Below are 17496 nucleotides of genomic sequence, written 5' to 3'. Positions count from 1 at the left end.
GAAGAATTCAGAGACAGCCTGAGGTGGTCAGTGTTGTGACTAAAACACAAGGGATGTGCGAGAGCCTACAGCTCGGTAAAGCACACATTTACCACCCCCACACCTACTTTTAAGGCCACTACTTAACATAAAAATTGATTTATATCAAGCTTCAAATTGCTTCTGAGGGATTCACTGCTGAAACCGCTCAATATGTTGGCCCAGAGTCAAGTACGTGAGCTAATGAGAAAACATGCATGTACGAGACAGACAAGGGTATACCGCAGTAGTGACCCATAACGAACTACAGGGTTTAAACCGAACTCAGGAATCTGTGAGGTTAGTTTGAGGAAGCTTCAGCGAGAAAACAAAAACTACAACTTTTGCGTCTTCAACTAATTTCCACATGAAAAACACTCGGAGGCTTTGTTGCCATTTCAGTCTCGCTCTGCGTGAACACAATGGCAGCAGACCAGCGAAGACGAAAGATGAAAGCAGGCATTGGCGGATCTGCATTGGCGGCGTGGGATGGAGGTTAGCGCGAGAACTTCGCCGAGCTATTGGTTGAACGCAAGAATGGAAGTATTTACTCCTCTACAAACACTCATACATCTGGATGCATAGCAAGACCTCAAGTTTTACACTATGAAGACCTGATACATCCTGTAGATCTAAATACTTGTTTAAGGGCACACTGGCGCCCACTTTCCTTCAAACTGCACAGCAGCCCACAAGTCTTATTGATTCTCATTCGCTCTTACGCAAGATATCCGAGCCTACTCGTATTAAACACACATTCCATTAAAACACCACAACTGCTCAGCGGGCTCACTTGTATCAAGGTTTGATCTAAACATAGTTTCGAATCGCACATCCCGTGAAAGTGCTTTCTCGCTATGCAGTATTCGAGTCTAAATGGGATCGTTTAATTATTCATGAGGGCCGCATGATGCCAGTGTCTTATTTACCATCGATGGTTTCACAGTGCCTTAGCACAGCACCCAGTTTCACTGCAGGGCAAACACTGTTTACTACTCGGTAACATCAATGCACGTCTATGGGGTAAGTGTTATATCATTTAAATGCAGTATATTATGCTTTTTTTGGTCAAAATATAACCAGTAATAACCTTATAACATCTAGGTGTGCATTAAAAAAAAGAAGACAGAAAACCACAGCTTGCATTTAAATCTTTTATTATTTTAACAGTAAGAAACACATCAAAACCTATTAAGCTAGTTAGCATTCTTTATTTAGTCATGTAGTTACTTCCTGGCCATGTAAACTTGCTCTCTTGGTTGCACTGACTTCCAAAAAGATGACAAATAAGTTTGTGTTCACTTGCAAATGTGAACCGAAATTCTGGTCTCAGTTCTCCTTAGTGTCACAGATTTGTTTCTCATCCCCCAAAAAACTCCTCTATTAAGAAAAAGGCCAACTTCAGTGATTCATGTGTTCAAATCAGGCGACTACAAGCTCATAAATCTCTTTAAAACAACAAAAGACAATACAGACTACTCCTGGCACAGCTATTCCATCGCAAATCCCGAGCAATCCCCATGATATTCCCGCCTTGTATTGTGTGCATTCATTTATGCGAGTGTTGAGAAACATGCAATGGAATGTTACCACGGCAACGGTCAAGGTGGACGTGTCCAACTCTTGTCCTGGAGGGCTACGGATTACTCGTGCCAGATTCCACACGGACAGATTCAATTCATTTTCATCACGGCGCACCGAGGAAGAAACCGTTTGGAGGCTTACTTATTACCGGCACATTCTCACTGTGAAAGGTGGCCGGCGTCCACCATTTCTCCAGGACTTGAGCCAGAAACAGTCGCGAAGCTGTTAGAGCCACTTCCCGTGCACTCGAAACCCCCGGCTCCCCGGAGCGCATGCAATGTTAGGTGTGAAACGAACAAAATAGGCATGCAAGAAACTGAGGCGGACAGCGTATGTGGTGCAAAAGTGTGAATCTGCATTTACCAAACCATGCTTCCTGTTTTTAGCATGCATAATGTGTGTTAGGAGGAAAAAGCAAGCCCCTGGTTTTTAGATTAGTTTAGGTCACACATGCCTTTCGATAACCACCTAAGAATTTCCCGCAGCTGTAGGTCATGGGTACATACACATAACCATGAATACGTAAATATAAACCCATTAACCGCAGCTATTTGGCTTAAATATTCTGTTCCAGGAAGATCTCTGGGGGTTTTTTGCCCACAGCATCTGTCTGGGAAATAAATTAAATAATTCCGCTTTTGAGATTTCTCATTACGTTATGCCTGCGTACTCGCTGGTCAACCTCCTTACCGCTGGGCAGCCATTACCAATTGTTCAATGTCACTTGACTGCTAGCGGATGCTTATTAAAATCGGTGCAGAGGACTGATTTGTGTCTAATGCAATAAGGCAGAGCCCTGTTAGCCCGTCAGCAACCAGCACCGGCTCTGCAGGGGGACAGACACGCTGTCATCGCCAGTAATTGGTCAGAATGACGAATCTGAATCCAGCATGAGCCGGGGGAAAAAATGAGTAAAAGATCCGAGTCACAGGGAAGCTCGGTGGATTTATACCGACGGCGGCGCATACACATGCGCTCATGCATTCAGTGCCAAATTTGGCCCTTTACGTAACGAGGAACGAAAAACAGCTTGTGTGAAACTCAATTAGGTCATGAAATAACTACCTAGTAAAATGTTAGTATAAATTAGATCAGCAGCTAAATCCCAGAGCTTTGTGACGGCTGTAGTGAAATAAAGCCATTGAAACATATCTTCTTATGAGATACCCTGCCAATTAAAACACAACGTTTGTGCTAACAGATACAGGCCGGTCAGCTCCAAATTAGCACGTACGTTCCTATGAGCGTGTCGGGGAAGACACGCTTTGTCTTGCAGAAAAAGCACTGCGGAGCTCGTCTGAGATAGACGTCTAGAAAGACCAGACAGAATTTTTAAACCCTTTCTTGGCTAATATAAGCACACAAGGTCAGTATTTAAAGACGAAATTTTTAAGTTAACCATGCTGATATGGTGAACATTAGAAATGCCGGGAAGTGCAGATCATCCTTTATACATAACACCAGACAGAAAGAACCCAAAGATTCGTCCAATTTAACCCAGAGTAAAGGTTGGGCTTTGACGGGTATGCTGACCGGAAGTCCGGTTTACGAATTCTGGCGTTTCACCTCCGGTCTCTTCAGAAGAAACACATCAGACCCTCTGGTTTCAGATGCCGTGTCCATAGTTGCATAAGGACTTCTGGTGCTCAAAGGTAAGATTGCTCTTACATTCGGCACTTGTCTTTTCCTGTGGGAGAATCGCAGGTCAATTAGAAGAGCAAGCAGTTAGGAAGTGCATAGAAATCCAAATTTTAGACAATCCATTTACAACATTAGACCACATGAGCTATCAGCAATTAGTGAGTATGCAATATAAATACAGGCATGAAAACGGGTCAGGGGTGAAAAAGGTGAGAAGGGTGCTCGAAGGGCGACGTGGCCTATGATGGGGAGGTGAGGTGGGGGACCCCCAAAATAAATATTAAGGCCTCATTAGGGGACATGCTGTAACTTAACTTGTTTATTCCTCAGGCATGTGATTGGCCAAGAACAAAAAAAGAAGGAAGGAACCCAACATCCACACAGAAACAAAATAACATAACACCATAAGCATAACATAAGCTAAAAAATACATTATGACCATTATTTCAATTATTTATTTCTGACGGACAATTTAGATTGTAAATTTCAAATGTAAACATTTGGCTAGTAACAGGAACCATGTTTAATTAAATGGGTTGATAAATCTGGAAAGCTGTAACAAGTAGCATTCCCCTTACTATTTTACATCTGCCATACAATTTTAAGTTAGCCTTGGAATAGGCCTGAAGTCCTACATATAATTTAAAATTACGTAATTTTACAATATAGTACTGGTTAAATGAATTACATTATGGTTTTTTTATGCATGGGTTGAATAATTTTCAGTTCAGCAAAAAAGTGATGTGGGAAAATACAATAAGAACAACTCAAGAAATTATAAGCATATAAAATAGAAAAGAACAAAGTTACAAATAAAGTAAGATCTAGGCAGAGAAACAGTATCAAATTAATATAACACTGTTTCTATAAATTAAATATAATTGATCTTTTTAAAGCTATAAAGGTGATTTTCCTTTTGTCTTACGTAGTTTGATTAACATAATGACTCAAACATTTCTTATAAGAGGAACTGTCCCTTTAACACCGGAAAAGCGCTGATCTATACACTGACACATATAAACAACTCACTCACTTATAATAAACGACTGTTTTTATGAGAATACTTGTGGTATTACAAGATGTGTGCGTATATCTCCTGTCAAGCCCAAAGAAATTATGTATTTGCGTGATTTTTGAAACACGCGTTTCAGTGCATGGACTAGGGCTGAACGATGTGAGGAAAAGTTGCGATGTGCGATGACATTGTTTAATGTTGCGATGACGATTTGAGTTGCGATAAATATTTTATATTTTTTCATGTTTTAGGGGCCATTCACATGTCGTGCCTAAAAACACGTGGAAAACACTAGACACGTAGGTTATTGTCACATAACCTGCACGCTGCGCTTGTCATTCTGAAAAGTTAAAATGTTTTTGAAATACCTGGAAAAAAACGAGCGCGTCGCACCGAGTGCGAGTCGCGACCGCACATACATTTGAAATAATGTGCAGTATGTTCTTATTAACAGCATTTCATGCAATATTTAGCAGTTTGACCACATTTACATTTACGTTTTTACAGAAGTAGACTAGTAACGTTAGACCATGTGACTTACAAGCAAGAGTATGTCCATCATTAATTCCCATCCATTCCAATAAAAAAATCTTCAAGTCACTTTGCAGTGTCGGTCTGTGTATATATGTTTTAATTGATTGACGCCTTAGAATTCTACAGTCATAGTTTTGACTTTACATCCCGAATGCAGTCGCTCTATGAATTTTTTTTTTCTTTGCATGTGAAGCATATGATGAAATACACAGAAAAGGCGGATGACATCACAGTTGCGCGAGAGCGGGTCGAAAGCAGAGTCGTTATGACTTCTTGATTCACTCTCGGAGTCGTGGTACTTTAATGTCACCTGCCTGTCGGTTTTTGCAGCGCGGCATGAACTCGAACAAATAAAATGTCTGGGATGCATGTTGGATGACGACGAAGGGCGCGTAAACAAATAACGCGCGCATTCCCCCTCCCCCCAAAAATTTCTTCTCATCAAATCTACACGATTCACATGGGTCACCCCTTTTGGCTTCAAAACAGTGAATTTCGCCGAAAGGTGAGGGATTTTCATGCCTGTAAATATATTTCAGAAAACACTAAGGGGTGGTTTCTCGGAGAGGGCTTATCCAAGTCCCAGAGTAAAATGAATGTTTAAGCAGCCTTAATTTAAAAACGTCTTGTACTGATCTTAACATATATCAGTGTTTTTTTATTTATTTTTTTTAATATGCACATCAGTAAAAAGTATGTCCTAATATAACTACGAGTTAAAGGCGGGTGGACAATCTCTGAAAGCCAGTGACATTTAAAATCACCTAAACAAACACGCCACTACCCCAATAGAATCTGAACCTTCTTTTTATAGACCTGCCCCACACATACACAACCCAGGCAATGATGTCAGTTAGTAGACACCCCCCTTACTGCTGATTGGCTACAAGTGTGTTTTGGTACTCTGCCCAAATCACTTTTCCAAAGCGTTTCTCAAAACTCTTTCTCCGCCATTGACCAGTTATCTCGTCAATTAAGAGAAAACGCTTCCCTGCCAATGACGAGAATTTCCGCAAAACCCGGTATTATCCACCACGCTATTATCCATCACCTATCACGTGAAAGAGAAAGAACTTCAGGTATGTTTTAAAGATCGCTCTGCATCTGATCTCTATCAAAAGTCCTTCACAAAATTGGAATTGTCAGCTTTTTGCTCAAAATTTGGTGTTTATGAAGAAACCTACCCATATTTGAGAGGTGATAAAAAGAGAACTAATGAAGGTAGGATGAATTTTTTTTTTGTTTGAAAGCAGAGGGTCTGTTCTTTCATTTGATATATTATATGTTTATATATTTTAAGCAAAACATTTTCTGGAAGGCATTAAACTTTTGTGAAAATCATGAAAAATGCTGGCATTGACTGGCAACTTAAAAAAAAATGCTGGCAGGAAAAGAGTTAAGAGATCATTATAGTTGTGCATGGGTCTTAGGGCGTAGCCTCAACGCCGTAGGCTATGCATCGTGGTTCCCACTCTAAGCCAGATGTCAAATTCCATGATATTTACCAGACCTTAAATGACCAAAAAGCTAAATTTCCATGACCTAGAATGTATGGAAAAACATCTTAAAATGTACAGTTTCCTGGCATGTATGCCTTAGTTAACAGGTACAGTTGAATGTATCTGACCAATGTATTTTTATGCTTTATTCGTAAGGAATAATTTTGAATTATTCGAAAAAATGCACACCCAAGGTGGCAATGCGGCACAAAACGAAGCGGAGTGCCGTTACACTGCGGGTGTGGATTATTTTGGTATAGAAAGATTACATTTTGATAAATAGAAACTAAAAATGACTTGGATGAAAAAAAGAGAAATTTCCCTGACGCAGCAACTCGTTCCCTCCCCAGGGAATAACAGTTATATACGAACCAGAGACGTTTTCATGTGTCACACACAACTATGCAAAAAAGCATTTTGGTATGAATCAACATTCACATAAATCACTCCTCAACTTGGCTCTTGTCCTTACAGTGCCTATGAAAAAATGCGATGCAGATTTTTTTGACTTGTCAAGAGGGGTTTTAGTAGACCAATCACAGCGCTTGCGGTCTGCGTAGAATGGACGGATTGGTAAAATTTGACGACTATAAATTAAACTTTAGACCTGGATTAAAGGAATAGTCTACTCATTTTCAATATTGATAATAGTGTTGTTACCTTGACTAGGAATTGTTGATGCATCCCTCTGTCGTCTGTGTGCGTGCGCGTGGGTGCTGGAGCGCGCTGCGACGCTTCGATGGCATTTAGCTTAGCCCCATTCATTCAATGGTACCATTTAGAGATAAAGTTAGAAGTGACCAAACACATCAACGTTTTTCCTATTTAAGACGAGTAGTTATACGAGCAAGTTTGGTGGTACAAAATAAAACATAGCGCTTTTCTAAGCGGATTTAAAAGAGGAGCTACATTTTATGGCGTAATAACACTTTTGGGAGAACTTCGACTCGGCGCAGTAACACCCTCCCTCTCCCATTATGAGAGTGAGAAGGGGAGCGGACTTTTCAGGCGAGTCGAAGTACTTGCTTGTGTAACTACTCGTCTTAAATAGGAAAAATGTTGATGTGTTTGGTCACTTCTAACTTTATCTCTAAATGGTACTATTGAATGAATGGGGCTAAGCTAAATGCTATCGAAGCGTCGCAGCGCGCTCCAGCGCTTACGTGCACGCACACAGATGATAGAGGGATGTATCAACAATTCTTAGTTAAGGTAATAACATTTTAATATTGAAAATGAGTAGACTATTCCTTTAATCTAAACCCTGTTTGGGAAACTGCCCCTAAACGATACAGATTCACAAACCTGACGGTACATTCACACAGAGACATTAGTGGTAACGCTTCTCGTGTACTTTTTATGGGTGACGTAATGCGTTGCTGAACTGAATTGTGGATCCGTCAACGTCGCTGCCGTTGCTGGCGACAGAAGTTGAACACTTCTCAACTTTTCAAGTGTCAATGCGTGCTTCAGCCAATCAGCTCGCCTTATGCAAATAACCTTGCACCAGCCAGCCAATTACATTTATGCAAGACCGGAGCATGTGTTGCGGCCACTGTGATTGGCTTTTGACCACGCTTCAGACAAGTCTTCTTGTTAAGCGTTAACGCTTTTGCCCCGTGTGAACGTACCGTTAGTTTCCATGAATATCTGCAATATTTCGGGTGAGAAAAATAACTGACCTGGCCAGAGGTCTCACGTCCTTGTTAAAACCAATTTCATTTCCAGGAAGGGCTGGGCGCCGGATCCTGAGGGAACAGAGAAAGTTATGAGCAAACAGTCAAACATGGCTTGGATGAAGTATATAGTATTAAACAAAAGCACATGCAATCTGCAAAGTTTGAGTCATGCAACTCAAGCTTTCCCTTGTAATTTTTTCCCTCGTCAGGACATTTGTGTTTTTCCGAGTACGTTACACAATCACACTGCTTTTGCAAAAGAAAAAACAGGAGCAGCATTACAAATACAGATGATTTGATACTGAACCCTTTTAGCATGAGTTGCATTACAAGTCTGGTCTAGAAGGTTAGCAGACAAATATTTTAAAGCAAACTATTACTGCGTGTTGGTAGAATTGTGTTTTTTACTTTTAATTTTTAAACGACTGAATCTTTTAAAGTTTTAAGTGAATAATAGTACATACTAGCAACTTACAAATTTAGGGTTAGGTTTACCTTTACAATGCTGCACTTAACAGTTTAACAGTCCTCTCCTGCCCTCTTTACTATAAGCAGCCTTTGCATCAGACTTGACAAATATATACGGTCCCACTTTTAAATTCAAGTTAGTTCAGTCTAGTCAATACATGTCCCATTCTGAGTAAGACCAAAAATAAAATGTCATTCAAGAAAAGTTTAATACATACCCAGCATCGAATGCTTTAGCTCTCTCTATAGACATTAGGAAGCTATCCAGGTTATTTTAAAGAGCACAGGTCTTACCTCTAGGGTCCTTTTTAAGTATAAAAAGAGAGAGAAACATTAAAGGTGTGCTTTTAATTGTCAAATCAAACACTTTAAACAGACTCCTTTAGTGCCGTTTACGTCTTCAGACTACATGCATTGTAGTTTAAATTTAAAATCTGTTTTTGAAGAGGAAGAAAAGCCGTAACCGGAGGTTATGAGTTATTTAAAAGGCCATTTCAGCTTTTATGATGACAAAGAAAAATAAACCAGGTTAAAGTTTCATAAAAAACAAACTAGGCTTTATTGACAACTTCTGCAAAACATGTTTTGGACAGATTTAGTTACCTATTTAGGCAAGCTTACACATGTCATTCTGCATTTTATGGAGAGGATACAAATACTAAATGGCAGTAAAGTACAATTTGGATGTGGGTTGGTTTTTTTTCTTTATTTTTTAACTATGTACAATGTGACTTGGTTTTAGCTGCAGTATCCCTTTACATAAGAAAGAGATGACCCTTGTGGAGATTGTTGCCCAAATCCTTTTCTTCTTTTTTTTAAGCAGTTTGTGCATGCAGTTTATATACTGTAGCATGGTGACATCCATTGTAATCTGACGCATTTGAAATATTTGTTTGCCTTTTAAACAGATAAGTAGCCAAACATGTGTTATTCTACATAACAGTTTCGAAGAGTAACATGATGTTATTTTAACAAATTAAGGATTTGAGGACAGTCCATCTCGACAGCGTCTAACTGGGCTATATTTCAAAACTCTAAAAAAAGTACAAGGAAAAATATTGAAAGCTAAATCTTAATTTACAGCTTTTAAGACTATTTAAATCAAATGAGGAATAATCAACAGGTGTCGAAAGCAGGATTAAAGACATTTTTCCTTTAAATAAAATTTATAGTCCTTATTACAAAACAGACATTACGTTTAAGGGTCTTTTTGATACGCTACTATTAAAACAGAATTTTGAAATGTAGCCTACATGGGAATCTGCAACTGCACCTGTTTTTTTACGTAACACAAGTTGAAGAACTTAAGTGGTGTCCTGGGACACATAGAAAATGACTGTACAGTTGTTAGGCTTTACCTTTAAACTAAATACTTTTTTCCATATCCATTGGAACATAAACTTTTACCAACGACAAATGCAAAAAAGCAAGGGCAGGTGTATGAGCAGAGGAAAAGATATCGGCAAAAAGAAACAAAACAGCCATGTTTAAAATCTATCCCTTCTAATCGTTCTGTCGGTTCTTGAGGCAAATGCCGATTTGTTGAGTTGTCTTTGAAAAAGTCCGAAAAACAAAAACCTAAAAACAAACTGACAATTACTTTTGTCGGGTAGCTTAAAGCGTGAGCTGCCATGGGAGACAGTTGTCATGGCGACGTGTCGGGTGACGTTCGGCAAGTCAGACTTAGTATCGTCCATAGGGATGCTCCCTGTATCCGGGCTTGGTCTGTCTCTGAGGTGGAGCTTTTCCACCGCCGGCGGCGGGGGCGGCTGCGGTGCGCTGTGTCCCGTTCCAGTCATCCTGAGCTGAAGGTGCAAACACACAAACAGAAAGTGTGGAGATAACATCAAGCCAAAAGCTTAGCTGACTAAAGAACAAGCCAAACAGGGTTCACCTAATAATAATGCAAGAATAAAACCTTACCGTAGCTTTCATACCCCTCCTGCGTTTCTCCGTGCCCATAATCATAGTATTCTGGTTCTCTGGAAAAACAATACGCAATGCTAAATGCACGATGCCAAAAAATGCAGCGCAAACCCACAACTCTCAAAACCGCAAGAAAATTGGCCTGAATTTCAAAAATTGCACATTGAGCCAAGAATACTTTGGGATTGCTTTTATAAGACACTGGAATGGTTCCATAAAGCCTCCATAAACTAAAATAATCATAAGTAAAGTAATCTTTTTAGGGAAAACTTGGCCTAAACGCATAGTCACAATAACATTTTAATGTAGAATTAACTTACGCCTGCGGCTGAGTGTAATAGCTGTCATAGGATTCATAGGGCGCCTCTGTGTAGTTCTCATCGTAAGACTGAAAAAAGCAGAATAGATTCAAAATCAATTCAGGCATTAAACAAATTATGTATCAGCTAAATCCGATAATGAAACGTACATATTCTTCGTATGTCTCTTGGGCCGGAGGATGCGAGGCTGGTGGTGGGGCCATCCTCTGTGCCGCAGGGGCAGGTGGACGGGCACGGGTAGCAGCAGCCCCTCTGGCCGGTTGGGTCGGAGGTCCGCCTCTTCCTGCCGGAGCTCCCCTTACAGCTGCGCCTCGAGGGGGTCCACCGCGAGCGGCTCCGCGTGGGGGCATACCACGACCCCTGTGACATAAAAAAACTCCATTAGACTGGAAGTGCTCTAGCAGGTTTAGTGATGCGTATCCAGCTCTAACTAAAGCCATCTTGATGGATATATCAAGCAAATGTGGGCACCTGGGTGCTCCGGAAGGTGGAGGGGCTCCACGGCCTCTGACCGGTGGTCCTCCTCTACCTCTGCCTCCAGGTTCTTGTCCTCCGTTTAGAAATTTCATCTCCATAAACTGCTCCTGGCAAATATCATCCATCAAGTCCTGCATCACAAAATGACAGCAAAATGAGAAGCAGAGCATGACTGGAAACATTAACGACCTGTCTTTGTAATCCAGACTAGTCTCATAATCTAATGATGTTATTAGGATCTTCAAATTTTAATTTTACTCATTGATTTCAAATCTCTTACAGAGTCAATATTAAAGATTTCAAGGTTATATTTTTCATAGAAGGTAAATCACAAAAAAATGGGTTTTCACTAGGGTTGCAAAGCTCTGGAAGTTGGAAACTTAAGGATTTCACTTGAAATTATTTGTACATTTTGGGTCATTTTTACAAACTGTATCGCATACAAACATTAGCCTTCTAAACATCTAACTCATTTTCATTTGCGTGCCACAATATATTGCTGGATAATTTCCATGCAACCTTAGTTTTCACAGACTACGCATCAATTTAAATGTGTAAGCAATGATGGAGACCATGTAGCTATTCTCATCCGTAACATGCATGAGCACACAGGAAACCCAGACATTCACAGCTTGTATACAAGGCTGTTAACAAAGTGGACAGGATCGTTCACAACAGAAAAAGCACAGTCTCAATTTTTGCAAAACCATTCAGCTGCGAGAGCAAACTCGAAAACAAGCGATTTATCAGATTAAATATTAATCTGTGCCACAGGCAAAAGAAATAGAGTTATAATCCGACAACGCAGGCGATTCAGAGTTAAACAATGATCCATTAGGAATATATAAAACATCCAACAGAAACAAGATAAAACACAATATCAGCACTTCACTGCACACTAAATGAACATCTCTGGGATGCTGTGGATCAAAAGGAGATGATCTGAGAGCACTTACAGGGAACAGGAACTTCTTGATCTCTCCCATGGCATGTGCCATGCGCAGATATGCATCGGGAACGGGAGCGAAGACCTCAATGAAAACATGAAGCTCCATCGACAAATGGGAATATTTCGGCTCTCCGCTTTTCCTCAAGCCATCCTCCTAAAAGGCAACACGTTTCCAAATTAACGATTCGTTCATGTACAGCGATAAAGCATCAAGTTTAGACCCAACTAAAAAGTCATTGCAACAAGCACGCTTTGAAAGAAATTAAATCAATAACTGTGTACCTTGGTTTTGTCCCTCATTGATCCTTTGCCAAGAACCGAGATCTTTGCACCCGTCTCCTCCTGCAGTCTCTTGATAGTGTTTCCCTGTGGTCCGAGGATCTTCCCAACAAAGTTAAACTGCACAAATAAAAAAATAAACATTAAACACTAAAGAAATCCAGAGTGTTACACTTAGCTTGACTGAACTTGTTTTTAAGGTCTGAAAATTCAATAGTTTTGATCTTCCCTAACAGGATGAGATTAAATGTAACGTGAAGCAGATCAAAGACTGGAGACTTGGTGAATTCGCGCTTCGCTCAAAACAAAAGTAGGACGTTACATTTGGTGATTTGAGAGCTCAAACATGAGGATGCTCAGCTACGATGGGAAGGAAAATCACATATGGGAGACGACAGAAAACATCTGGTTTCGTGGTTTTGAAAGCATCAAGGACTGGCATTCAAAAAAAAATTGGTAAAATCCAATGTTTACTGTTGTAGCAACAAACAGTAGTTAGGCTGGATGAGTCCAGAATTGAAAACACCTGTATGGAGCCGTATAAGTAGACAGGTGCGAGTCGAGGCATAAGTCATAAGTTATCTTACATAGACTTTCTGCCCCTAAGGCGTCTGGCATCTGTACAGACAAATTTGTGGATGGTTTTCTCAAGGCTATTCATATGTTCATCAATCTCAATGTATGTCTAGTTTAGCTCAACATTCAAAAGAAAAAGGCTTTTTGGCTGGTCATACAGAAACACACACCAATACAACCACATACAACAAGAATGGATTTTGGAAAGTAGACATAGCATCTAAATTCATCTACCCATTACATAAGCCAACACCACGGGATAAAAATAAAAATTAATTTATTCGCCTTCAAGTTGTTCCAAACCTGAACCTTAAAATGTTATTAACTGAACAGATGTGGGGCACCATCACGTCCATTGTGTTGTTTTTTCCGACTATAAAAAGCAACAGAGCCCTAGATCTGCTTGGTTACAAACATTCTTCAAAATGGCTTCAAAGAAATTTATAAAAGTTTGGAACAACTTGAGGGTGATTTAATGAGGACACATTTTTGGTGAACTATCCCTTTAAGGACAAAAAACAACACAGCAATGTTCTAATAGTCCATGATTATATTATATAACATGAATGCATCGAGCATTTAAGTGTGAACTGTAAACTATTACAGGACTTGCGCAAAGAAACATTTTAGTGAATATCTTGAGCCTGTTTACGACATTACAAACGTTTCAGAGGTAATCAAAGGTTGTAAAAATTGTTAATGCGTCTCTGATAGGCACAAGCTAATAGCAGGCAACCAACCAGCCGAAAGCGCATAAACACATTAGCCCCCAGACATTTTTCACTCGAATGGCTCATTTCCAATACAAAATGAAATTCTTAACCTGAAATAAACCTGTAAGACCACTTTTCGCTTTCAAATTCTTGGTGCGGTTTCCCTCCGCCCCCTGAAAAGCCTCTTATGAGCACACGAGCGGTCGGGTAACCCACATGACCTCCACGAACCTGATGAGAATCGAGATACTCACCTTAGGGTACTGTTTGACTGGTATGAGAACTCTTTCTTTGAGTTTGATGTTTTTCGTTGTGAACAGGTCCAAGTAGTTCTCCGGGTCTTTTTCGGTGTCCCCTTTCTCAACCTTCTCGATTTCTGTAAGGCACAATGAGAAACAAGTTCTTAAATGCGACTTCATTTCAAAGAGGGTCCATTCAATCACAAAAACTCATTAAAATGCAAAAACTGTACACTAGAGGGTGGGTATTGGGTTATATATTTACTGCTTGATAATGGGCCAAATCATAATCACGATTATTTTGGTAAAAATCATAAATCATGATTGTTTAACTCAAGTGCTCAGTGGCTTTGAAAACATGCATTTTTCAACCTTTTTATTAAGTAAGTGTTGCAATAGGCTGCGTGTGTCAAAGCAGTGGTGCCTTTTAAATCATATCGGTCCTCGATTATCCTTTTTTTGCAATTGTTTGAATCAAATTTTTTTATTAATACCACAGCCCTAACTTACATTACGCACTGGCAGACGCTTTTATTCGAAGCTTTCTAATGATAAAATGCATAACTTGGATCCACAGTGTTCCTCGAGATTCAAACGTATGACCTTTGCGTTGCTAACACTGTGTACCTGTAGCTCAATGGGTCGAGCGCTTACGACTCAAATGTGTTTCAAACAGAGATACACCGAAACTGTTATCTGATTACTTAGAATAACATCTACCGATAACAATAGACACGTTTGCTTTTCCCTCGTTTTAAATGATGTCATGAAATCCTAAAAGAGCAAAATCACACAGCATGCGTTTTAATGCGTTTCCAACCGTTTTGATTGACAGGATATGCTCATCGGCTACTTTTAAACAATCTGATAATGTCCGATAGTGGGGGGAAATGTTTGATCCGCCAAACTGAATCTGTTCTAAACATTTACACACAAGTTAAACTACAAAATGTACAGCCATTTCTGGTCCATCTCAAAAGGTATATCTTGCCTATAAAAAATAATCTGTCCAGGTCTGTTCGCATGAAAGACTTTGGTAGACAACGTGCAGCTATGAATCAATTATTGCAATACTACCAAGGAGAGTCAACTCAGCACAGCTGCGATCACAGCACCACATTCACTACTAGTAATACTAAGGAGCCCATTCAATCTGATCAGTTTTATAACCACTCTGAATTCCCATAACAGGCCTTACGTTTTCCAGCTATTGGTAACTGTAGACCATGGCAAATTTAGGTTTCAACCACTTAGGTATTTCTTCTGCATGACTACAGTCAATATATAACATTCACAAAGTCAAATTATTGGCGCGATCTACTTCTAGACCCTCCACGACCTACAGTAAAAAAAAGTACTCCAACTGGGCTGATGATGATATAAGACATGTGTGCAAAACGAGGCCAGGAAAAGACATTTCCTTCAGCAAAAAAAAAAAAACCTAGTTCTCAGATTCAGCACTTCCCACACCAAAAGGCACATATTGTCCGGGGCATGTTTTTTATTACTACGACAAATCTCAAACTTTATAGATTCATCCGTCTTTGGTTTCTTTTGATAAATACTGTCTGGTTTCACTCCAAGCCTTTCCAGATCTAAAGCATAGAAAGTGCGTGCGGGCTAGGACTCGAGGCGTACAAAGAAACGCCACGTTGCCCCCCTCAGACAAGGACGCCTTTGATACAATTAACAATGACCGAGTGAATATCGCCTAACGGTTTCATTGCACGGTATGTGACGCATTCGGTCTTGATCATTCCCTAGACGGGTTATTTAAAAATAAAACTTGGTATTTTTACACTAAAATAATTAAATCATCACATTTTGTAACGTGACTGAAAAGTTTCTAAAACATTTTACGGTACAAAATTCACAATAGCCGATAAAGCTAACTCAGCACGCGGATCATACTGTACCCAGAGCGGAAATGGGACCGCTGCCCAGGAGATGGGGGGATAAACCTAATACTACGGCCGACATTAGACAATGGAAAACGGTGCAAGGAACCGACATCACCCCAAAAACTGCAGTTCGTCTCCAAAAAAAAAAACCCTCGAACTGCACACAGAAACGTCCGTTAATGGCTGCACGTGCCAGGCTCGCGATAAATATACAAATCTCCGCGCGTGCTGGGACTAGACTTTGTAACGGCCGCCCTCCGTCCCGTAAGCGATCACGGATGATTTTCGCAGTTTCTCTTCGTCATAACTTATCTATATCCAAAAAGTTATCCGAATATCTTTTTCAACATCGATGTTTTTACCTGCCGACAGAAGTTTCATGGCGTGTGTGAACGATGAGTCCAGGCTGTCTCGCTCCGCCATAAGCTGCGGGAGATATTTATCGTTCTCCATGTCTAGTTTGTGAATAAGTTAATGAGGAATCGAGCACCAAAAATCCACTGGTGAGACTAGTTCAGTATCCACGTCCTGCGAGAGGTAAGAGACGTCTTTACACGAACACACGAGTGGTTGCTGCCTCTAACGAGCGCGTTTTGCTCAGTCGCAGTGGCTTCGATCCCCCGATATGAGGCGTGCGGTTGGAAACCGATGAACAAAAGCCAGAGGAGCGAGCGCGAATGGCTTAAGCGAACGGAAGTGACGTCACGACTTTATCCCGAATGGCACCGCCTATTTTATGTGAAAGACGTGTTCGACTTTATGTGGTGCGGTGCAGACCTATCGGCCTATGACATCACAGTACCGCGAGACAGTTTCGAAAGCGGTTCTTTCGAATTGCTCTCGCGGGATTGTGATGTCATAAGCGCATCGAAATTTCAGACACGCTTAAAGATTTAGCCGAGGTCTCTTACAAACTCTTTTCATTTCAGGGTTGCATCTTTTTCCATTTGCAAACTTAATTTAAGCCCTTGTAGGAGATGTGATAATATATGTCAATTATACGTTTCTTACACGATAACAAAGCTGAAATGGTCACACAAACAATTCCGTGGGGGCTTTTGTATAAATCATGAACAGTACATCAAGGCTGTCAAATATAAATAAATTACGTCAGTAATTAAAATTTTGGAGAAATCCACCAAGGTTTGCATACATGTCTGTGGTCTTATAGTGAGCCATGAAGGATACTACAATGTCTGCTGCCCCCCTCTGGATAAAAAAGGAACAATTGGATATGGCCAAATTAAAATGATAATTTTACCTTTTTAGAAAGGTTCTTCGCATGTTACAGCACTTTACGCAATCATATACCATGCAAATGGTTCTTGTATCGCATCGTTTGGTGTTCAACCTAATTTTGCCAAGTGGCTGACATATATTGTGTTGACCCAAGGACAACATTTTTGTAAATAAAACCGTAACCCAACTCTAACCATAACTTAACCCTAAAATATTTGTAACAGTGTATAGCCTACTGTATTATTTTCTTATAATCCAGATTTGGTTATTATCCTTCTGCACTTGGACTTGGGATTTAACTTCTCTCTTTTACTGAGTGTGAACACAGTTTCTCTTTGTCAGCTCTGGCAAGTGGTGAGGTCAGCTGTGGTTTAGCATAGCTAGAAGGCTAGTAAAACCTTTTGGCCAAGTGAAAGCTTTCAAAGCTGTCACACCTGCT

At 40.2% G+C, this 17496-nt stretch overlaps 1 protein-coding gene across 3 annotated transcripts; it reads right to left on the bottom strand.

Annotated features, from left to right (window-relative positions):
* Nucleotides 1-1158: 1158 nt before the first annotated feature.
* On the bottom strand, nt 1159-16509 carry khdrbs1b (KH domain containing, RNA binding, signal transduction associated 1b). 3 transcript variants are annotated; one of them, XR_008648148.2, is made up of 11 exons: nt 15834-15912; nt 13933-14054; nt 12393-12509; nt 12118-12264; nt 11156-11292; nt 10834-11044; nt 10685-10752; nt 10362-10420; nt 10039-10243; nt 7974-8039; nt 1159-3289 (listed from the first exon to the last, which is right to left on the bottom strand). XR_008648148.2 is itself a non-coding variant. In XM_055219584.2 (9 exons), exons 1-9 carry the CDS (start codon nt 16269-16271, stop codon nt 10122-10124), a joined length of 1074 nt encoding a protein of 357 aa, XP_055075559.1. In that variant the 5' UTR covers nt 16272-16509; the 3' UTR covers nt 7973-10121. The 3 variants fall into 3 exon arrangements, 2 of the variants coding, with proteins under 2 accessions (XP_055075559.1, XP_055075558.1); XM_055219584.2 differs by lacking the exons at nt 1159-3289; nt 15834-15912 and adding an exon at nt 16181-16509 and having other exon boundaries at nt 7973-10243; XM_055219583.2 differs by lacking the exon at nt 1159-3289 and having other exon boundaries at nt 7973-10243.
* Between the last annotated feature and the right edge of the window lie 987 nt (nt 16510-17496).

This window comes from Misgurnus anguillicaudatus, chromosome 20 (genome assembly GCF_027580225.2).
Source record: "Misgurnus anguillicaudatus chromosome 20, ASM2758022v2, whole genome shotgun sequence".
Lineage (NCBI taxonomy): Eukaryota > Metazoa > Chordata > Actinopteri > Cypriniformes > Cobitidae > Misgurnus > Misgurnus anguillicaudatus.
This window is presented reverse-complemented; position numbering and strand designations above follow the sequence as displayed.

What these genes read in the sequence shown, in the direction of transcription:
- khdrbs1b (XM_055219584.2), bottom strand. Translation starts at nt 16,271, where the DNA reads ATGGAGAACGATAAATATCTCCCGCAGCTTATGGCGGAGCGAGACAGC. An exon ending in CAATGAGGGACAAAACCAAG is followed by an intron (nt 12,265 to 12,392) that starts GTACACAGTTAT and finishes GTTGCCTTTTAG; the next exon opens with GAGGATGGCTTGAGGAAAAG. An exon ending in AAGAGACATACGAAGAATAT is followed by an intron (nt 10,753 to 10,833) that starts GTACGTTTCATT and finishes TGCTTTTTTCAG; the next exon opens with TCTTACGATGAGAACTACAC.